Here is a 23,168-nt window from a genome sequence, read left to right as displayed (position 1 = left end):
GCTTTCCAGAGCATTTCCTGTCTTTCTAGTGGCAACGGTAGTAAATAATTTAGGCGAGTAAACACGCCTGGGCTTTTTGTTGACTTCTAATGCACCCCCTCCTCCCCAGTCTGCAGGGGAACTTTCCATGAAGCCTGCAATCTTTATAGATTTATAGATGGATGAAGCTCAGAACTTGCGTGAAAGAATTTTCTTTGTCCTGTAAATTGCATGTTCATAATATTGTTTTTGTTGTTAAAGGTTTTGGGAAAGGTCTCGTTCATGGTTAATTCATTTACTTTACATTTGTGACAAGATGCTTTTGAATGGAAGGAAAATTTGTCATTCTACCTAAAACTGTTCAAATAACATCAATTAAAATGCATGTATTCTCTTTTACTCAGCTTATTCATTTTTCAAACCTTCAACACTTACAATTTACTAATACATCTGCTGTACTCACCTAATACTTCTTTCCCCTCTTTCTCTCTCTCTTTCTCTCTCCCCCTCTCTCTCTCTCCCCAGAGAAATTCACTTGGCCAGAGTGGCAAAGATGTAATACTTCGTCAGATGACACAGGCAAAACATCTAACACATTTTCAGGTACTTTTCTATGTGACATTAACCCCCCTTTATTATTGAGAAGTGTCTTTTTGCTATTATGGTGAAAATGTGCTAAGAAGGTGACTCTTAAGTCTCAAACGTAGGTTGTGGAACGGCAGAATATGAAGTCCAAAGCTGGTTGAATACTCAGAAAAATGATTTACAGGCTAATGTGGTATAAAACTCCACCCTCATGTCTTTCTGTGTGCCTTTCTGTGTTGCTCTTAGCCTTGATGCCTTATCGTGTGGGAGGAAGTACTGAAACAGGTGTAGCTTAATGAAAATGGATCGGGGAGGAAATCAGGCAGCTTTTCTCTTAATGTTTCCAGTGTCGCTCACTCCCTTATCACCAATACAGACAAATGATTATTTGACTGGCTTTTCCTCAATTTAACACTCAAAATTCCCCAGATATAATGTTTTTTTTTTTTTAGCTGAATGGAAATCCTTTCATTTTAAGCTGGATGTACTTTCTGGTATTATTAAACGTCTATCCTCTGTGCATGTCTAAAAGTGCACCGTCACATAATAAAACGTGGGTGTGCTATGACTCACAAATAAACCACACCCTGCCATAGTATTGCTGCTTGTTTCCGCAACGGATTGAAGTACTTTGAGGTTACGTGCAAACACGATGTCTGGATGACAAATGGCATTTTGCAGAGAAATCAAGGCTTTTTGCTGGATAACCTGAGGTGCATATCCCTCTTTTTAAAAAAAAAATAAATAAAAAAATATGGCTTGATGCACTTGGCATCCAGAATAGGAACACCTCAACATACACTCAGTGACAAAATAGTTAGGCACCCAGCAGTACTGGTCCGATTTGGATGTAATTTGATACACGTGCAGATCAGCAATGGGCATGTAAATGATTCGATTTTCAAGGAGCTTGCATGTCTAGTCACCAGACACAGAGGATGCTCCTTATACGCATTAGACAGCATTATCAGCACTTGACGGAGTTTAATGGGGGTTGCATTGTGGGTTTGCACATGTGGGTGACATCCTGCATCTGCATGTCTTACCCCTCCTGAGACAGCACCTTGGCACAGTCTTTCAACAAGACAGCGTCCATCCACACACGGCACACGTGTCTATGGACTGGCTGTGTCATGTTGAGGTCCTCCTTTGGCCAGCCATGTCCCCCAATCTTTCCTCAATCGAACATGTGTGGGATCAGCTCAGACCCAGTGCCAATCTGCAGGATCTCGAGGGCCAGTTACTGTACAACAGCTGTGGGTCGACTTGCCGCAGGAGAGGATATAACGGCTGTACGAGTCCGTTCCGCGCCGTATCTCTGCATGTATCCTGGCCCGGGGGGTGCCACAGCCTACTGACCTGGGACCAGCAGTGTGCCCATACTGCCAACTCTGTTGTCCGTTTCATCTGATATTGTAATCATTGCGATACAGTCACATGACCTTTCACCACGTGCAGAATCATTTCATTTCCACCACTCCATTTGAGCGCTTAACCTTTTTTATCACCGAACGTACATTTGCCGCTAGCTGATCCTGAAAGGCTGATTTATTCCATTAATCTGTGTTTTGATGTCATAATGGGGCTCATGTTTAATGTGCATGGCGGGTGGGAGTGAAACGAGTATGGTGCCCTGTTCTACGAATGATTTTACTCATTTGATAATATGATGAAATGCGTCATATTACAGCATATTACATATTGCATAATGCATCATTGTTTTACACGTCCCTGAGTTGTGATTCTTTTTCACACTCTTATTGGATATTGTGCACATAAAGACATGCAGTTGTAACTTTAATGTCGCAAGTTGTGATGCTGGGTGATGATTGGTTGCATATGCTGTGTACACTTCTTCAGAAAAGGCTTCTATTTTTGCCATATATAATTAGTGAAGACGAGCTAATCCATCTTGTGTGCCTGTTGCCGTGTTCACCAGTGGTTGATGAAAGCCATATGCAAAGTGGTGCTGGAGATTGCAGCATAATGCACGCACTGTGACGCCCCTGCTATGGATAAACTGTGCTTTTTTGCAAATGTGGCCCACGTTTGTTTGGTGGATGGAGGCAGATCTGTCCCTTTTTTGCACATTTGTTTTTTGTTGTTTTGTCTGTGTGTTGGTGCAGAGAATGAGGGAGCAAAATTTTGACACTCATGATAGCTAGACATCCTTGCCATGTCTCTGACGCCCCCCCCCCCATTTAATATGCACATTAAAGACACCAGTTCTGTACCAGGTTGCTGGCACCTGGTAACAGGTGATCAAGATGGCCAATTCCCGTTCAGGAGAGTAATGTTGTGCTTAAGTGATCGGCCTGCTTTGAAAGCGAATGAAACTGCTGCCTCTTTTCATCTTATAATTAAAGTTTTTAAATTAACTGAGGGTTTTGTGTACTAGTGGCATTTTTGTTTGGTCAGGTCACTATTACTCTTTTGAAAAGAAACGTTTCTCACTTAAACAGTGACTCTGGCTGTTCAGACATATCAAGAACCATTTTTTTTTTTTTTTTATATAATCCCTGACAACTCTTTAAAGGAAAGCTTCTTATTGTGCCTTATTTTTAGATCTTTCTCTCTCCTCACTAGTGCTGTCGTGCATGTATGTATTTTTTTTTTTAATATAAAATGAGCAAGTATTGTGGCGTGCTGAAGACAGCACTACAGAAAATGGCCGCCATTGTGTTGTGAGAACTTCACTTCCCATAAGGATGCAGGAGAGACTCGGTGACCTCACCGGTCAGCCTTAGTGAGGTTTTATGATGCAACAAAACAGGAAGAACTGCACTGCTAGGGAGCTAAATAATATCCTGTGCCTTTGGCTGTAGAAGATTCAGTGGCAAGGTTGAAGGGTTGCGTCTGAGTTCCTCTTGCTATAGACGGTTCTATTGTCTGGTGTCTGTGAACCTGGAGTTGATGCGTTAATCAGGTTAAAATTAAAGTTCCAAATTTAAATCTTTGAACACACAAACTTTGTATATCTTAGGTTTATGTTTCAGGGTTTTTTAACCAGTTTTTTTTTGTGACTGCTTGACTTTTCATGCTTTGTGGTTATAATGCGGCGTGTATTATAGTGAGAACATCTTGGTGTTTAATATCGAGAACCCACCATTCCCACGGTCCCTTATTTATGGGTCCTGAAACCCATGAGAAAGTCCTGGGGTGTTTTACTTTTGAGACAGTGCCTTGTAAGCGACCTGTCAATTCATGTGGGATCGATGGCCACCTCATCCCTCACCTTAATATTTCTTAAACCTTATCTTCTTAAAGTTTTTCTTTGAAAAATGTTAAATTGGATTTTAATGTAAGGTCTACCAGATGTGTTCCTTCATCAGTATGGGAGGTACGGCAGCTTTGTATGTACAAACCTGGAATGTGGGAGATGATGGAGGACTGGAATGTGAAAAGTAAGGGAGGAGATCTCCAAGCCCTAATAAAAACCACAGAGAAGCAGAATGGGTGGTATTTAGTGCTGCAACATCCCTTAGAGGACCGGTCTTCAATCATACAATTTCTGCAGTTATTGGCTGGTGGCCATGGTGGTTTCACAATAGGCATACGTTGTTCTAGAATTCAGCGGCTAAGTACAGTTGCGCGCATTTAGTCAGTGTTTATGTGGGAGGTTGTGCTTCACCTTGGGTGGCATCTGGGATCACGATGCCCAAAAGGCTGTGTAGTGGAGAAATGGGGGGCCAGAACGTCTTGGACTTCTCAAGGAGACAATCGCCAGCAGACAACTGCCCATTCATGTTCAGTGCTGAAGAACCACGTACAGCATAAGATCACATGACTGCCAAGAAGCAGCAAGTGGCTGGCTGCTGTGAACCTTGCCCATTGTGAGGATGTCTAGCCAAACAGACTCATGGGAAACTGCAGGCAAAGGAAACAAAGAACGCCTGATCCATGTGATGCCCCTGCTCTGCAGGCATATTACCCCCCCTTCACAGTTGTCTGATGGGAAGGGGGACTTTGATTAAAACTGGCCTGAGCCTGGCTTACTCACAGCAAAGGCTCCTACAGCAAGTGAGAAACTGCCAGAGTCGGTTTGATTTAGTGTCCTGAGATGTGGGTAAACAGAACAGTTTGTCAGGCTCTCTCTTTATCCCGAGTACGAGGTTTTACATCAGGGACAGAGGTTGCTGACAAAAAGTTGAATCAGCAATTCCACCCACAGCAGAGCAGAAACTAATTAGTGCTGAAAAGCAGAATAGTTTTTTTTTCTGTTGTTGTATACGAACATAAGTGGCCAGAGAGCATTTCAGGCTAAATCATTGCAGGTTGTATGTTGGGGTAGATCATAGAGAATGCTGGGCTGTGACCGGGGAGCCTGTTCAGGGAAATGGCTCACCGGTATCGGTACTGAGCTGTACTGAGAAGGTAAATCATGGTTTGGGTTAGGCTGATATGAGTCGCATTTCAGGGCTCCTTGCACGTCACGATCATCCTGGTAGAGTTGGTGAAGGTAATTTAGAAAACCAGGAAAACAAACTTGATCCTCTCGTCTTGGAAGAAATACCTTTACTAGCCTTAGTGGGGAGAAGGGAATGGTCCAGCATTAGCCTTTGGAGCTTGTGTCCGCACTAGTGCACTGTAGCTCTGCAGTGGTTTTGTTGTTCTTTCTGTCCAGTGAGCTCACAGTTTTATTGGTCGTTTGTAAATGGAGCAGTCCTCCGACTGTGTGTGTGTGTGTGTGTGTGTGTGTGTGTGTGCGGCTAGAATAAATGATCTGGGTATTTTCCTTTTTTTTAAAAAAAAACATAAAGACAGCACAAATTTATGTGATTGAATGCTATACATAATATAGAGGCTGATAAATATTTTAAGGCGTGTCTTTGTAATGAGGTATTTTTTTAAGTGGGTTCAGGTGTCCAGACACACACACAACCACTGCGAGTTTCTGCCATCGGGTTCGTGTTGGTTAGAGGGGAGGGAAAAAAAAGCAGCGACTGTTATAGGATGAAATGTGCATATTTCAAAGAGAAGTTACCCCCGGCAAGGCACAGTCCTCCACTGACCTAGTTATTTAGTGCTTGAAAAGCTTTTCTCGTTTGCTTTGGAGTGATGTCATATTTTAATACGCTGAACTGTATTTGTGGGTTTCTTTTTGTGTGTGCAAATGCACGGCACAATCCTATGTTTTGGGTCCTTTTAAATGTGGAACCGTCGTACGATGCTCAGCATTCAGAAAAGAATATTTCGCACCATATATTCTCACCAATGACATAAGTAACTTGGTTTCTGGTTGCAACTATGTTTTTTCAGTTATCACTTTAGATCATTCAGATTTTAGTTTTGAGTAACCGATCAGCAGTTGTCTGTTTGGAAAATTCGGTAAAAACTAGATTTGTGTGACAGTTACTTCTGTTAGATCTCCCTGTTAAAGGATAGTTAATTTGTCTCATGATTGGGCTAGGAATTCAGCTAGGTGGTGTTTTTAGTGAGCTGCCCATATACCAGAGGTTAAAATGAGCCATGTCTTGTGCAGTGTTAAGTCTAATGACACCTCCTTTTACACGAAACAGCATTGAGCCAGTGGTAACCAGGTAGAGCAAATGCACAGAAAGCTCTCTTAATGTGAACTGTGTTCATTTTATGTAGCACAGGGGTAGGGAACCTGATCCATGAAGAGCACCTATGGGTGAGGGTTTTTGGGATGACCTCTCAATCAGCCAATAACAGTGGGTCCTCCATACTGGAGATGAGAACCACCGCTGTTTTATTGGCTGGGTCAGGCAGTCCCTGGAGCATTCGGAGTTAAGGGCCTTCTTCACCGATGACATCACTCTGCCAGCTGCAGGATTTGAACTGGCAACCTTCCGATAACGAGTACAGCATCCTAACCCGCTGAACCCCACACCACCTCATCTTTATTATTTTGTTCAGAGTATTCTGCATTTCTTAGGGGGGGGGGGGGTTGCTGTGTTGCTTCAGAGCTTTCTGGAAAGTGACTGTGTGGAGTATTGTTGGAACAGGGGCAGATCCACTGTCTGTCAGAGGAGATGAAAGCCCCCCCCTTTCCCAAGGCCTTGCTGGGTGTATTGCAGCTGCTGCGTGGGCCTGCCTCGACAGCTTCAAGGCTTTAATGTCTCATAGTTAATTAGTCTGTGCCTTGTCACAGCCCCAGGGTATCCTTTGGGTAGGAGGGATTTTGTTTTTTTTTTTTGTGTGTATTGGTGGGGGTGGGGGCTTTAAGCTGCACTGTTCACTCTGACTTTTCAAGAGTATCAATAAGGGAATTCCTATTGTTTGCTCTTTTTTTGTTAAAAGGGTTTTAAAAGTGGTTTGCTATTTAATTAAATAGATACATGCTTGGAAAGATGGGTTGTGTTGTTTTACCTTTATTATTTTTGACCGGATTAAAGGGCATTCATTGAGGATATTATGTAGATAACTTGCTGTTTTTCCATGCATACTCTCTAGCTTGGATCACCTGGCATTAGCTAGCATCTGCCCTTTGCTTGCCTCGTGTCATTAATATGACATCTGCCATTATAGAAAAGCTTAACTTTGTGTCTTTTATTTCTTTAGGTATAAAAGTCTGTGATATATTTTGATCATGGATCTGTGATTTTGGTCTGGGTTGTTGAAGGAGACACTGAAGAAGGTTCATGGTTGCTGCAGTAGGAGTAACCATGAAGTAACGTCCATTTTCCCTGCTCATACGGTTCGGGGATTGTTTCGTGCGCCATATGGAGCACAGTATGGTCCTTGGCAGCACTTCGCCACCATTTAGACTACAGGTTTCAAAGTAGCACGGATTCATGGGAAACTGAGGATTACAAATGGAAGGGTAGGGAAGATCTGACAGTGTAATATCGGTGTTGTCTGTAATGCCAGAAATACTGTAAGTCTTACTACTTTGGACCTCCGGCATGAATTGGAGCTCGAGTTTCTGGTGATACTAGAGTGTGGTGATTTTTATTTTTTTTTCCTCTCTCCATATGATGAATTGCAGGCGCTCTGTTTGCGGTCAATATGCTGTTATTTCTCTTTAATGCTTGCAACATCGTTGGGCCATTTTAAACAGATGGAATTCTCCTGTAAGTGTGACTCTTCTGTTTGGGCGTCATTCGGTTTCTCATGTACTGTAAGCCGTGCCGGCACTCTGATGGTAAAGCCAAAGCTCCCTGCTGAAACCCACCCAGCTCAGGAAGTCGTCAATTGGATCATCTGGTCTTTTAGAGCGATGACAGAAAAATAGTCACTGGGGATATGTTATACTCCGTTAAGAAATCATAAATGATTATTTAGCCGGAATGAAAAGGCTAGTGGATTGCAGAAGAACCCATTGGTTTGGCTTTGAATGGGATTCAGCTTTCAGAATTTGGAAACCAGTGCCTTGTATGAGACCTTGAAGGGGGTTTTCTCTGTTTGGACAACTTTGGTTGGTAGCCTTTTACCACACAAAAGTTGCAGGTTCATATTCCAGTCATCCCATTTTCCATCCATTCCATTTTATTTGTACATTTTGGGTTTTGACGGAAAGCTTGTTTTGCAGTGTTGTGGTTATGTTCTAACCTTCTCTCTTCCTCTCGCTCTTATAAAGGTTCTACGTACAGTGTGTTGTCCACGATGCCATCTGACTCTGAAAGCAGCAGCTCGCTCAGCAGTGTAGGTAGGTATGAGGTTCAAATTCAGCTGAATGTTTCATGGTTGATGTGTGTTAGTCTAGTGTGTTTTTATTAGGGGTGTTATGGTACACAGTATATTACCGAACCATTTGGTACGCCCCCAATGGTTCAATACACACACACGATCCTCGGTATTATGATATGTCTGTAATTTTCTTATATGAACTGCTGCAAGTATAATATATGATGGTGTTTTTTATTTTTTATTTTTATTTTTTTACCAAAAAGAGATGCATCTAAAAACCCTGGATCGTCTTTTTTTCAAGGGCTATAATTTAAATGTCGTTATTCAACAGCAGATGAGGTGTAAATTGTCGTCCTCCTGGCTGAAGGGAGCCACATACGTTGAACGTAATTTACATTGTTGCAGCAATACAGCATAGGAACGATTATCTCAGCCAATGTCGACAATTGGGTGACTGTGTGATGCTGTGGGAGTGGTCAGTAGCTGCCATCGTAGTTTTCTTCTCCCAATGCAAAGAATATGTTGTAGCCTTTAAAGGTGCTACATGCGTCCTTGGGGGAGCTCCCAGCTGCATTTTACAGCAGTAAATTTTAATTGCGACATTGCTGTCAGGAATGTTTTGTAAGACCCAGATCAGTTATTCCGAACTGCACAATGAATTTTGTAAAGTAAATGCTTTGTAGTGTAGCTGATGTGAATATGGGGAGGGAAGGGTATCGGAGATTTTTCACATCGCACTTACTTGTGCTCCGGGCTTACCTGTCATTCGGAAAATGATTACTGCTTTGTCATTGTGCGGCACTTGGGTGTTTAATGCTTCTGACATGTGCAGAAGCGAGGGCAGAAGGATTCGGCATGCCAGTCAGCATCCTGTCCCTTGTAATTGTACGCCTTGTCATCATTGTAGAGCATAACAGTTTCCCTTCCTAATGCACTTGGATTTGCTGCATTCTGCAGTACTGCAAAATGTTCAGCATATGCGCCCTTGGATTTCCATTTTCTTAAGTTTTTTCGTAAGTGCTAGCTAATTGTTAAAGCTAATAACGCTGTAAACACATACTGTCTATATGATCAGTTCAGTTATGCCGACATGATCATATCACTAGTTCTAAGGCCCTGTCCTGCTGTAAGCTAGTAGCTATACTTGTACGTGCCCTGGCCTGGGGCCCTGGATTGCTTCCCATGCGCCGTCGTTCGAGGGAATTGCTTTGCCCGCAGTCACATGCTTACCGTTGCAGGTACGACCGGCAAAGCCTCCTCCCCCCCGCCGGCGCTGACGGACAGCAAACAGGCCAACGACAAGCTGGAGACGGTGCTGTTCCAGCTACGGCAGGTGACCCGTGAGCGGGATGAGCTACGCAAACGCCTCGCCCTCTCCTCCCCCGGCACCACCTTCGACGACTGCCGGTACGGGACACGGAGCAGCTCCCAGTTTGTGTGCATCCTCTCTGCTGCGCATCAGTGAGATCAGCAGCCTAAATTTAAAACCGGTTCCTCTGTGGCTCATTGATTAAATTGGTTTTTGTTTGTTTTGGGCTTTTGAGTGTGAAAGAAGTGTTTATTAAAAAATGTTTTTTGGTGAGTAGATGTAATTACTGAAGAGTCAGACGCGTAACATGAAACCGATGTTTGTTGATGTCGCTGTGGTTTGCCTGACAGAGGTCAATGACCTATTAGTGGTTGTGTTCAGTTCGTCTTAATTGGGTATGACGGCTTGGTGTTTGTGTCACCATGCAGGCCACTGGGTGCAGTGGTAGCATAGTGCTCATCCTTTCTTTACGCCCTTTTGAATAGGCGCTTTCTCACTGCAGGAACATTTTTCAGGAACTTAAGTTTGGTTCCCACCACAGGAGCTTGGCCTTATTGTAGGTCCTCGGGGGTATTTCCTAGACCTTTTTTAGTCCCTACTCCAGAGTAGGTACTGTTTGCTCGACCAAGAACTACTGGGTGGGGCTTATAGGGATAAAATTTGCTAATCAGTTGACCATAAGCACCAGCACTAACTTCGAAAAGAGAGAGAAGCAGCAGAGCAAAAAAATGTGAAGATGGAATAATTTTTTTCTTTTATCTTGGTTGCATTACATGCCTTGCTTACAGATACAATTTTTGCTTGCGTCTCCATATTTCTGCGTCGGAAAATTCGATCGATAACCGACATACATTGCCCATGCTGGCAGTGAAACTTGCCAGCACTTATTAGTGAAATAACGTTTCATGGTTTCTTGTACTGTGGAAGTTGATCTCCTGGCCAGATTTAATAATGAGTCATAAACATGTTGGGCTGCGTGAGTATTAATGTGATTTGTCCCATATTTTCAAACTGCATTATCAATACTCCAAAAAACGAAAGCATAACTGTAGCAGTGTTAGGAATGGCCATTTAATCGAATTTGTTACAACTTTGGTTTCCAGTGATTATCAATTAAAAATAATTGCGGTAAAATGATTATTGTGCAACATGCATGGTGCTCCGGTTTAGTCTTGCTATAAATCCAGTGCCCCTTTTTTTCAGACCCTAATTGTTTCTCAGTTGAATAATATTGAGTTTTTTTAAGTTCAGTGAATGCATAATATTTCTAAAGTCAATGAGTAAACGAGTTAAATAATCGTGATCTCAGTATTGACCAAAATAATCGCAGTTATGATTTTTGCCACAATCGAGCAGCCCTAGGCAGTGTGGTTTCCTTTGAAATTGCATGTGACGTTCACCCCACAAACTGTGCTTGTTTAGCATAAAGGTCCCAATTCCTGTTGTGTGGCGTGAAAGAGACACACAAGTGGCCAGGAACTACAAAATTTCCCGGTTGAAACGGCTCAGGAACTAGATTCCTAAACTTGGGGGGGTGGGGGGGAGGCTCTTATGTGTTAATAATTAGTATGCAGTTTGATCCGCTTTCAGCCATTACAGCTACACATGGTTTAACATTGGTTACCCAAATATAGGCTGGTCCAGTTCCCATGAAAGGGCTTATGCCAGAGTTGCTGGCTTTGCAGTCTTGTGACGTCAGGGTAAAGCATCATCCTACTGAGCAAAGTCGTATCCTGCCTCGCTTTTGAAATGTGCTTCCCGTCCTGCATCCCCAAGGCCCAATTCCAAGCTGAGCCACGACTACGAGCGGCTGAAGATGCAGTGCATGAAGGCGATGGCCGACCTGCAGTCGCTACAGAACCAGCACACCAAGACGCTCAAGAGGTGCGAGGAGGCTGTCAAGGAAGCCGACTTCTATCAGTAAGTGCCTGCCGCGTTCCTCCTCCCCCCCTCCGCGAGAAATGGCGTGTCGTCATCTCGGAAAGGGAGTGCACACTGATGCACAGTCCAGGCGCTCGGGGTGGAAATGGGGACAGGTCAGCTGGCCGAGGCGACCCTGCTGCTGGATCTGCATAAGCGGGGCCACAGGCAGCGGGTGCTCAGGAAGCACTTAGTGCTGGGTTTTAGCGGCAGCATGCTTCACTGCCGCATCTCTCTGCATCATTCATGAAGCTCCAAAGAGCAGTGGGATTATTTTCTTCCAGGCTGAAATATGGGATGATTTTGAATTTATATACACTGCGGTCTGCTTGCTCCTCCCTGCGTTCAGTTTTCAGTTTCGACTATGTAGTTCGAACCCCTGCCCACTCTATGGCTACGTTCATACTGCAGGCCTTAATGCTCAGTTCTGATTTTCTGCTCGGATCGGATTTTTTGTTTGCCTGTTCACGTTGCTCGTCAGATTTCAATGTGAAGGGTTCACTATACTGAACTGGCCCGCATGCACATAAAACAACAAGGACGCAATGATGCGCAAAAACAGACGTCACTTTACTGATGCAGGAAGTCAACCAGAAAGTCTGGTTGAGGCTCTCGCCCCTCGGATTTTTGCCTTAAGTCACTTCACTTTTCGTTGGCCCTGGAGCCACTTTCGTTTATGACCCTGTTTGGCCATTTCTTTTCCAATTACGGTTACGATATGAGCCTTCCAGTTTTGCCTGAACGGATTTATCTCTCCAAATGCTTATTAAATCCAGCACCTCACTGTCCCTCCACTGGCCAGCTTCTATGCTCTCCTCCATGTTTGGCACTCTGACGGAGACATATGGTGACTTCCGGCCTGTGCAGAATTGTGACGAGCATCGATCGAGAGTAGCGTATGAATTCGCATGAATTCCGATTTCGTATTGCAAAAAATCAGACCTGTATCTGATTTGTGACCACATATTGAAGTGACCCAAATTGGAATTTGAAAAAATCTGATTCCATGTGACTTCTGCTGTTCACATTGTCATGAAAAAATGTGATCCGAGTCACATATGAGCAAAAAATCGGATTTTGGCTACATTTGTCCTGCAGTGTGAACGTAGCCTGTGTTGGTCCTCATTGTGTCATGCTACAACTTGGCTGTTTGGCTTAGAAGAGCCCCACGAATGTAGCTATTAAAATGTTACTTCCGTCTGACGTGAATTCCGTAGATCCTTTATCGTTAGCATTTTGCTTAATCGGCTGTAGTTTATATCATCTCGTCACTCATTCTCGCTCCAAGTATTTTTGTCTTGGAACGAGTCCTGTTAAACGGTTAACCTGTAAGTTCTTTCAGACTGTCCTGGTCAGTACGTTGGAGTTTGAAAGCTTTCCTGTTCTCTTTGTATTGCCGCCTGTCCTTGGTGGGTGTTAATTGGGGATAGCTGGCCCCTGGTTGCCTCCTGGTACACCCTGTTACTTCTCCACGCGGGTGAGGAGGAGTCTAGTGAGGTCACCATGTATTAAAGTGCAGCGGTAGTTTCTGTCGAGTGTCAGGCTGGCTTATTCATCACGCCCGGAGGCTGGCATATGCTCGGACCAGCCCGCGCTCCCCTGACCGAGCCGCCGCCTCGCAGCGCCTTTTTGGCTTCTCGCTCACCCCACTGCTGGCAGGGGCGCTTTTTGCCGGGCTTCTGTCCATCTGCAGCTTCTGATGGGTCGAAAAGCAGCCGTGCATTAAGGCGACAGTATGAAAAATAGCAGATACTTCTGCTGGAAGCGTATCATGTAAACCTGTGGCGATCCTGTCATGTGGCATCGAGCTGCACGTGGTTCATCTGGGCATTTTGCATGTTGAAACACCACGTGACGGGTGCTGTGTGTAGCCCTGAGTTGCGGTAACCCTTTCGAAAGGACAGGTTCTCGTTTCTAAGGGGTAATGATGTGCAGCTCTGATTCATTTTTGCATTTCCATGATTGTTTTTGGTTTGTTTTTTAGGACGTCTCCTTTTTATGAAGTAATTATGTGTGGGGCTCTATGAGGTCGCTTTCAGCTTGCATTGAATTGGCGCCATAATCCCGCCCTTCATTGGCTCGTCTGCTGGAGCTAATGCGGCTCCGGGGGCACGAGGAGCCGTCTTGCGTCACGGCGGCACGCTGCCCCCGTCGTCTGGCATGTCGGCAGCTGGCTGCGGCGCAAACAGCCGCTCCCCGACCAGATGAGGGATTACCATGACAAAATTTTAAGTTTCGTCCTCGGGGCCACGTTTATATCCCTCTGCGTGCTAGGCTGTGACATGATGAACGATCCGGCTGCGGGTTTCAGCGATGTAACCATCTGGAAAGTGGCCTGAGATGCACGTCCGCCTGACACGCAACAGTGTTTTGTGCCTCATGCTTCCAAAACGAAATCCATTATTTCATGCGGCAGATTATGTTGATAATGGTGTGACCTATCACGCTCCGCTATACGGCCAATGCCGGTGCCGGTATTCATGCTGTTTTTGTTTCCGTTTTGCGTTGCGCCCATTTATTTTTAGCAGATGCTTGTGTCCGAAGCTGCATCCAAATGAGGGTTCGAGAGCCGAGGATTTGAACCCGTAACCTTCTGTCTGTAGTCCTATCCTACAGAGCTGCACAGTGGCACCAGTGTGCGCAGATATACCCGGCACTGCGATTTGCCCCGCTTTATTCTCCTGCTTGCGTCCCCCGCCGCTAACACCCTCTGCCCTGTCGCTCTCCCCCCCCCAGCACCCTGCACAGTCGCCTCTTGACTGACCAATCCCAGCTGAAGGAGGAGATGGATTCCATGAAGAGGGACAACTCGCAGCTGGTGCGGGAGCACAACCACCTGAAACAGAACTGCGAGGAGCTGCGGCGGCTGCATGAAGAGGATCTGAAGGAGGCGGCAGACATGAGGCTCCAGCAGCAGCAGGTGCGCCGGCCAGATTCCCGTCCGTGCGGATGTCGTCTGACTTCCTCGGCTCTACCGGTCCTCCACAGGTCCACCGTTCTCCAGTCCGGTACCATGCATGGTCGCCACAGGTCTCCAAGTATCTGCTGCAGTACTGGAAAAGTTCTTACTCCTTTTTTTTTTTTTGTTGGAACAAACTTTGTCAGTCTTCCAATTGCTTATCCTGATCAGGATGACAGGAGGCCTGAGGCCTAGAGCCTACCACCTGGTGTTTAGGTTGGGGCTGACTCTGGATGGGCTGCCAGTCCATCGTAGGGCACATGCATGCATGTGCTCAGTGACACACTAAGGGAAACTTAGAAATGCCATGTAGCACGTCTTTGGACTGTGGGAGGAAACCTGTGTGACACGGTGAGGATATGTAAATTCCATGCAGATAACATGGAGGAAATCTGAAGGTCAAACCTGGAGATGTGACTGAATAGTGCTATTCACCATACCACCCCTGAATTACTCATTCAGTCTTTTTTCTTTTGGTCATGTGGTTTACTCACATGAGTCATGTTGCTTTCTGTTGTACAAATTCAGTATGTTTCGATAAGCAGTAAATGGAATCGGAATCGAAGAGCTACAACAGCCAGCAATGAAATCTATTAAATACATGATTAATGATTTATATTGTAATTGCTAATTGCAACAAAAGAGAAACTTGGATTCCTGTTTTTATATATTTTAAGAATATTATATTTTAAGAATATTCATATTAAAGAATCCGGACATTATCTCCACCGGACAGTGGGCTGAAAGGGGCTACCTCCATGCATTCTTTGTTGGATGTGTTTTAAGACGCTGAGATATGAAATAACTTTGACATTGAAATAAGAAGCTGAAGTTATCCTAAGAATGTGAAATACTACAGAAATGCCTCGTTTTGTTATCACAGGCGGAATGGTTGCCGTTTCCCTGGGCGTATTTCAACGTTGTCATTCTGTAAATTTCGTCTCAATTGGAAAGTCTTATAGGAAATGTTATGCGAGAAATCTTGGCGTGTTCCCAGTCCTCCTGAGTCGTTTGCGTATAAGGATATTGGACAGACGTTTTTATTTGTTTCACTTTGCGTCAGCACACATTGTTCAGCTCGCGGCGTCTCCTCACACGTCTGCAGGCCACGAATGGCCCGTTAGCTGGGGCCTTGACGATGTAAAAAGGTTATGGGAAGGTCTGAATCGCCCGCGTTCTCTTGAACCTTTTCATGCTGCCTCAGCCTCTTTATATACCTGACAAAGGCCCTTGTTTAATTGCCGATCTAAAGTTCAGGGCAAAAAAAAAACAGCCCCTTCGAACTGCGTGCACCCTCAGTGTTGAGACATTTCCCACAGGTATTTAGCTGAGAAGTTTCATAGGCGAGACTGAGAGGTGTCGCATTTGAGTTTTTGTCGTCCCACTGCAGACCTTGTTTAGTATTACGTCGGTCAGATTTAAGGGTACGACTTCGATCTGTGCTGTGCTGTGCTGGCCATCTGTAGCAAGGGGACCCAGAGGGGAGAGACGCATTGGTTTGTGTTCGGTTGGGTGGGTGAACAGGCTGTCTTGGCGTATGACACCTGGCAGATGGGCACCTGGGTAGGACCGGGTAGGTAGCACTCCCCGAGTGTGTCATGTCGCGCACTGAAGCTGGCTGCCCTTGGAGCAAAGAGGCGGAGCAGGTGTTTGACAGTATGGACCTTGGAGGTGGTGTGCGCTGGTCTTCACTCCTCCTCGTGAGCTGGCATGGGTGATGAACTTTGAGAAGACGACCAATGGTGGGATTAATTGTCTGTTCCAGATCGGGTGAAAAAGGGTGGAAGGGTTGGGGCAGGCAGGCGAAAGCTTCCAGGACCAAGTATGTGCTCTTCTGAACTGATGAAGACTCAGTAAATGTTGCACTTTCTTACTCATTTGGTAATTGATTTAATGCAGAGCCTCTCAGCCCGGTCCTCGGTGACCCCCCCCCAGATGGTCCACGTTTTTGCTTCCCTCCCAGCTCTCTGCCAGACAGTCCACACTTTTTTATTTTTTTGTTCCCTCCCAGTTCCTAGAATGGGATTGAGGCATTAGAACGATAATGGTTAGGTTGTCGTTGGTTGCTGCGCAAGAATTTGTTTGAAAGTCAGTTGCTTACTAGATATAGACTTTAATATAGGCCACGATAATGCTGTACATGAACAGAATCGTTCGGAGCAGGGGAACTGATTTTGTAGCACTGCAAATTTTCATGCATGTTGCAGTATTCATAAATGACGGATTTGTAGGCCAGTTCCCTGAAATGAGCTCAGAAGTCTGAGATTTTTCTGTGCTGTGGTGTAATAGTAAGCATTGATTATATAGCATTTATTACAGTACATTTATAGACTCTGAAATACAGTGAGTACAGTGAGTACTCTTTGTACAATGAGTTTGAACTCCCTGACCCTGTTGTTGGTTACTGAACACTGTAAGAACACTGTTAAAAAAAAAAAAAAAAAAAAATGGCGACATGCTGCCATCTGGTGGCAGTGGTGCTTGTGCAGCATGGCAAATTACGCCGAGATGCTCGTTAAAGGACTTCCAGCCATAAATGGCAGATGGTGGCATGTGTCCTCTCTGCCCAGGTGCTGAGAGAGAACGGGTCGTCGGAGATCCTCAACAAGCTGTACGACACTGCCATGGACAAACTGGAAGGCGTGAAGAAAGACTACGATGCACTACGCAAACGGTACAACGAGAAGACGGCCAACCACAACACGGACCTGAGCCGGCTGGAGAAGGCGGAGGAGGAGAACCGGCGGCTGCAGAAGCAGACGGACATCCTGATGAAGCAGAGGGACTCTGCCATCCACTTCCAGCAGCAATACTCGTCCTCCCTGAGAAGGCAAGCATGGCCTTCACATGTACATGATCAGCTGATGTATACCATCCACTGACTGATGTGTTCTATACCCGTTTTTCATCCATCCATCCGTTATCTTCCGCTCATCCCAGACCTCTCTCCCCCCAGCCACCTCCCCCGGTTCTGCCGGGGGAGATACGAAGGCGTTCCCAGGCCAGCCGAGAGAGAGTCTCTCCAGCATGTCTGGGTCTCCCTTGGGGTTTCCTCCCAGTTGTACATCACCGAAATGCTTCCAAGAGGCTTTTGTTTTGTAAACTGGATTAGGCGACTGCATGAGTCATCTAGTAGGGACCCCCCCCCCCCCCCCCCCCGAAGTTCAAAGTATTGACTATAAAAAATAAAAAAATAACCGACATGGGCAATGTTACATCGATTAGAGGTTCTGAATGTTGGTTTTGATTAATTTTCGATTCATTGCCCAGCCCTACAACAGAACAACATTAATTAGCTATGCCTAATAAAAGCCAAACTTCAAGCAATTATTCATATATTACTATTGTATCTTGTAGCTTCTGTACATTTTGCTGCATCACGGATTGTTTTTAAAGCCATCTTTGGGAACCATATAATGCATATAAATCAAGCCAGGCTTTTCAAATCTGGACCTTGATTCCTAATCCAGGCTTTGTTTTCAGTTCTCCCAGGCAGTTTAATAATTACTGATTCTGACTGGCCACAGAGGTTTCACACCTGGCTAACATGGTACAGGGTGCTGGGACCTTGTGGACCGTGATTTAAATAGCTGTGATTTAGAGTGAAAAAGGTGTCTGTTTTATTTTTCCTGCTACGGTCAGGTTCGACTCAATCCAGCAGGAGCTGAACAAGACGGCGGCTCAGAACAAGGAGCTGCAGCGGGAGGTGGAGCGCTGGCAGTCGGAGGCCACGCGCTACAAGACCCTGCAGCTGAAGGCGCTGAAGGACTTGGAGAAGTACAAGGAGGAGCGCGACTCGGTGTTCAATGAGTACCGCCTGATCATGAGCGAGAGGGACCAGGTCATCAAGGAGGTGGACAAGCTGCAGTCTGGCCTGGAGGTGGCGGAGGCGAAACTGAAGAACACCTCATCTGAGAGGAAGGTGGCCAGTGAGGAGATGGAAGCTCTGCGCCAAGTGAGCGTTCAGAATTTAACAAGAAACGTGATGAATCATGAACTGTAAATTCAACCTTGCGTTGTGTGGGCTTAGCAATGTGGCTGATCGCGATCTGATTTTGGGCGTGGTTAAGGAGCTCAGCTCGGCGCTGGTGGATCGAGATCGGGCCATCTGCGAGAGGAACGAGCTACTGGAGAAGTACTGCCATGAAGTTAAGGACAAGGCCGAGGCCCAGAAGGAGCTGAACCAGGCCTGCAAGGACATCGAGACAGTCAAGGAGGAGAGGGACGTGGCTCGGAAGGAGAGGACGGAGGCCATCATCCAGAGAGACCAATTGTTGAGGGAGTACTACCAGGCCAGACAGGTCAGCCTGTGTCCACTGCGTGCTTGGCCTCTTGATCGCCATGATGTGTTGTTACTTGCCTGTACTGTTTCGCAGTATCTACTGTATATTCACCTGGAAATTTTACATTCAGTTCCTGATTAATACAGGCTTGCGGTTGTATCATTTTCCCCCCTCATCTGTCCTCATGCTTAAGGACAGCCAATTATAGTCGGAGTTCTCCCTTTTCGACTCTTATCTTTGGAGGAAGGATGCATTTGTTCCTTTCAGACTCACTCTGGTGTCTTCCTGCCTGATGTACCTTCGGCTAAAGTTGTTTCAGTGGGTGTTACCAAGGGCTGGTTGCCACACAGAATTTAGCAGTCGTCCTTTTATTGCTTGATTAGTTGGACAGATTTGCTGCTTTGCGCATTTGGAAGATCTGGACCTCAGAATGATGCTTACAGTGTGAATGGGGGCCTGTGTGACTCAGCGGGTTAGGATGCTAAGTCTGATGGGAAGGTCGCTGGTTTAAATCCCAGGGTCAGCAGAGTGATTTCACAGTTGGACCCTTGAGCAAGGCCTTTCACCCTCGGTTGCTCCAGGGATTGTCTGACCCTGCTTTTTCAAAAACGTGCATTGCTTTGGTTGAAAGCATCTGCTAAATAAGAAAAATGTAATGTAAAAGTGCCACACAAGCAAGTTGCATTACTGGTGTTGTAAAATTAAGGGAGACCTACCTCTTTGCGGGAAGCGTTTCGTTTGACAAGCTCAAATGGAGAGCTGTACCTTTTGCTTATTAGCTTAGCTGATATTTATTTTTCATTGCAGTTCAGTATTTTACTAGAGGTACTTAAGTGTCTTGCCTAAGAGAACTGCAGCAAGGACTTCTGGGAACTGAACCAGCAACCTTACATCGAAGTTGCATCATTTGTCATGGCATATTCTTGTTTCAAGGGACTCACCATTTACACCAGTCACACAAAGCGTTTGTCATTTAAATTGTTTTTGAACTTCTGCAAATTTGCATACTTTTTGGAGACCATTGCCATATCTGCATTTTATTCCACTTATTCCTTTTAAATTGCGGAGTGCCCCGGCTTTTTGGTGGATTATCCTCTCTCCCCATCTGTCTGCCTGGCATATCGCCCTCCTAGGGGAGGATCAGAGTGGAACACCAGGCAGGTTGGCAGTAGTCATCCAGAATGCACCAGGATGGCCCTCTTTGAAAGTGCATATAGTACCTTCCCCTTGAGGAGAACATTTCATCTACCTCTAAAAGTTGACAGAAACACTCACATTACATGCACTTCCTGCTGTCTCCTCAAACATGGACTTCCATATTAAATGTAACTGTAAGCGCGCTAGATTTGTCCAAAGACTGTTTTTTAAGGTGTGTGTTGTAAATCACAATGTCTGCATTTAATATTTTTATGCTGTCATTCTTGAAATGACCTCTCAAAGATGCCCATGAACTCTGTCGATTTGGGAAGATGCTGGTTTGCTGGAAGGTTGCCGTGAATCCAGCTGTAAAACTGTAAATCTATTTTTGTGCTTGGGGAAAACCCAGAAACAAGATTCTGCCACTCTGGACATGGAGCGAGCGAACAAAGAGATTGAGATGCTGAGGAAGCAGTACGAAGCCATGTCCCAGGAGCTGAAGGAGGCCATGCAGGAGGCCGAGGTCGCCAAGTGCAGGAGGGACTGGGCCTTTCAGGAGAGGGACAAGATCGTGGCCGAGAGGGAGAGCATACGGTAACGTGCGGCGGTGGTCGGAAGTGGGAGTGAGCTGTGGGCGGGAATGCTGGGAGAGAGGCAGGCAGGTGGCTGGGTCTCTCAAGGTATGTGTGTGTTTGTGTGTGTTGGCCTTCAGGACTCTGTGCGATAATCTCCGGAGAGAAAGGGACAGAGCGGTGAGTGACCTGGCTGAAGCTCTGCGGAACCTGGATGACATGAGGAAGCAGAAGCACGACGCCTTGCGGGAGCTGAAGGAGTTGAAGTAGGAGGTTTTATTTGTTTGGATTTTTTGTTGTTGATTGCCACCTGGTGGCTGGCTGGTGTATAACACCTTCCCCATCCAACAGCATAACCTACCACCAAGTCTGTCATTCGAAACTCGATTTTAGAGCAACAACTAGCAAATCGATGCTTCTTGTTGCCTGATGAGAACCTTGCCCCCGATTTGCTGTGGCGTCAAGCAGAAATGCCAAAAGGAAGTGCCTGTTGTTCCACAGAGAGAAGATGGAAAACCAGTTGGAGAAGGAGGCTCGGTTTCGTCAGTTGATGGCGCACAACTCTCACGACTCGGCCATTGACACCGATTCGTTAGAGTGGGAGACGGAAGTGGTGGAGTTTGAGAAAGACCGGGTATGCTTGGTTCCAGTCCGATCACACGTGGGCTGAGAGAATTACCTTTGCTCTTTTGCACTGTCAAAATTGTGCGGCGTGTCGCTGAGAGGAATGTGTGTTATGCTAATTTAACAGGAGGACATGGACTTGAAGGCACTTGGGTTTGATGTGGCTGAGGGGGTAAATGATCCATATTTGCCAGGAGACTGTGGAATATTTGTCACAAAGGTGGACAAAGGAAGTATTGCAGATGGAAGGTTAAGGTGAGGCTAGACTGCTGACCTTTTCAACATAGCAGCGAATCCCGTAGCTGATGTTGCTCGTTAACCTAATAAGGACCTTTTTTATCCTGTACTGCAGAGTGAACGATTGGTTATTGAAGATTAATGATGTAGACCTCACTAACAAGGACAGGAAGCAGGTCATCAAAGCCGTGCTCAATGGAGGAGGGGTCATCAATATGGTGGTTCGCCGGAGAAAATCGTTAGGCGGCAGAATTATAACTCCCGTACATTTAAATCTTGCAGGGCATAAAGGTAAGTGCTGTCTTTGCACCCCTCTGTGTCCAGAGCTGAAGTTCGGTCTTACTGGCTGTTAGCAGCAGGAGAATGCGAAGCTGTTATTTGGGTGCCTAACAAGCTGCTTTAGAGTGCTCAGTCTGACCGGATATTTGGACAACCGAAGGAGAGAAATATAAATATTTCTGAAAATGCCGAAGAAGGATTTGAGTCATATATGCTACTAAATCACTGTCTTGTGTGCTGCAAAAGATTCAGTCTAATTTCCCTTTCTGAATGGTGCATAGCAGTCAGTTTGTAGCTGTTTAAACAGGCTGCTGGTTTTATTTCCTGTTGCATGAAGGTTGCATCAAGATATTTTAAACTGTGTGCTCTTGTATGCCCTCCCCTACAGACAGTGGCATCAGCTTGGAAAGCGGGGTGTTTGTGACGGCTGTAGTGCCAGGCAGTCCCGCTGCGAGGGACGGAGCGCTTACCGTCGGCGATAGACTCATCGCTGTGAGTGTCCCTTACCGGATTAGCGTTCGGCCCCTGTTATGCCTGGTATTTCACAGCCTCTGTGCAGTGTCTAATGTGCAAGCCGGACTCCCACGTTCGTTAAACTGTGTGCCAAACCTGCAGCAGTAATCTGACTTCTGCAGAAGTGGGCGTGAATTTTGTCTGTATTAGGGCTGCGTGACATCACATTGCGATTTAATCGCGATTGTATGGCGCATGCGCAGTAATAACCTGGGTGAAACATTAATCCAGATGCCGGCTTTTCCTGTACTGTACGTATGTTTGTTTATGCCCGCACTTTAAGCAGATTAGTGGTACGCCTAAAATATTAATGCGGCATATTGTGATGCCCAGAAGTTACTGTATAAATTTGGCGTATCTTTGTTTAATTAACGTGTTGGACTTGAAACTGCAAAAAGTACCGCTGACATCTTTTTACCTTGTCTATCCGCAGTAGCTCTCCTTTTAAAAGATGTCGTGGCTGCTGAGCTGTTCGTTTCTTCACCGCCACTTCAGTGCTTGTTAACCAAATGTAATAAACAAAAAGATGCGCTGAATTTGTACAGATTAACAACATTTTGGTGTCACAATATGCATCGAATTTTTTAGACGCACTACTAATCTGCTTACCAAACTGTAGGTGTAAATAAATATCAGTATGGTGCTGAGAATCCGGCGACCGGACAAATGTTTTACCTGTTTTCTAAAGACCTGGTTATTGCTGTATATGCGCTATAGAATCACGATTAAATCACAGATCACAATGTGATATTGTGCAGCCATACTCTGTCTGTAGTCAGTGTTTCAGCAAAACAATTTCAGTATGGCTGAACAATGGACACGGTATAATTTTATAACCATGCTTAATGCATGCCGTGTTATCACAGTTTGTGCTGCTTCTGTTCCCATCGTCGCGCAGCGTAGTTTGACATGCCCGTGTTTCATAATTCATTTCAAGCGTGCTTTGCCTGGCAGTGGGGGAATTCTGGGAGCTCATCAAGCTTTGATCATTTGAAGTGCTGACCTGATTTTTTTTCTCCCCCAGATAAATGGAATTGCACTAGATAATAAATCACTGACTGAATGTGAAGCTCTGGTACGGAACTGCAGGGAATCTCTAAGTCTCTCCCTGATGAAGGTGAATTCTGCTTACGCCTTTCATGTGCTGTTAATCCCATCAGCAAATGTTGGCCAATTGA

General features: G+C 45.4%; 1 protein-coding gene across 10 annotated transcripts in view; it reads left to right on the top strand.

Annotated features, from left to right (window-relative positions):
* dlg5a (discs, large homolog 5a (Drosophila)) overlaps positions 1-23,168 on the top strand; it is a 47,338-nt gene that overhangs the window by 11,643 nt on the left and 12,527 nt on the right. For 2 of the 10 annotated variants that reach the window (XM_048987302.1, XM_048987304.1), the window contains exons 2-16: positions 505-582; positions 8,108-8,176; positions 9,396-9,564; positions 11,243-11,386; positions 14,123-14,306; positions 16,916-17,175; positions 17,988-18,300; positions 18,416-18,646; positions 20,175-20,359; positions 20,478-20,603; positions 20,839-20,971; positions 21,089-21,216; positions 21,314-21,489; positions 21,866-21,969; positions 23,015-23,107. In XM_048987302.1, the coding sequence (XP_048843259.1) occupies positions 505-582; positions 8,108-8,176; positions 9,396-9,564; positions 11,243-11,386; positions 14,123-14,306; positions 16,916-17,175; positions 17,988-18,300; positions 18,416-18,646; positions 20,175-20,359; positions 20,478-20,603; positions 20,839-20,971; positions 21,089-21,216; positions 21,314-21,489; positions 21,866-21,969; positions 23,015-23,107 (2,393 nt within the window). Of the gene's footprint in view, positions 1-504; positions 583-7,093; positions 7,602-7,624; positions 7,946-8,107; positions 8,177-9,395; positions 9,565-11,242; positions 11,387-14,122; positions 14,307-16,915; positions 17,176-17,987; positions 18,301-18,415; positions 18,647-20,174; positions 20,360-20,477; positions 20,604-20,838; positions 20,972-21,088; positions 21,217-21,313; positions 21,490-21,865; positions 21,970-23,014; positions 23,108-23,168 lie in introns of those variants that run through there. The other 8 variants (XM_048987306.1, XM_048987308.1, XM_048987303.1 and 5 more) reach the window with 7 other exon arrangements.

This window comes from Brienomyrus brachyistius, chromosome 20 (genome assembly GCF_023856365.1).
Source record: "Brienomyrus brachyistius isolate T26 chromosome 20, BBRACH_0.4, whole genome shotgun sequence".
Taxonomy (NCBI): Eukaryota; Metazoa; Chordata; class Actinopteri; order Osteoglossiformes; family Mormyridae; genus Brienomyrus; species Brienomyrus brachyistius.
Note: the sequence above shows the minus strand (reverse complement) of the source record. Positions and strands in the feature narration are given on the sequence as shown.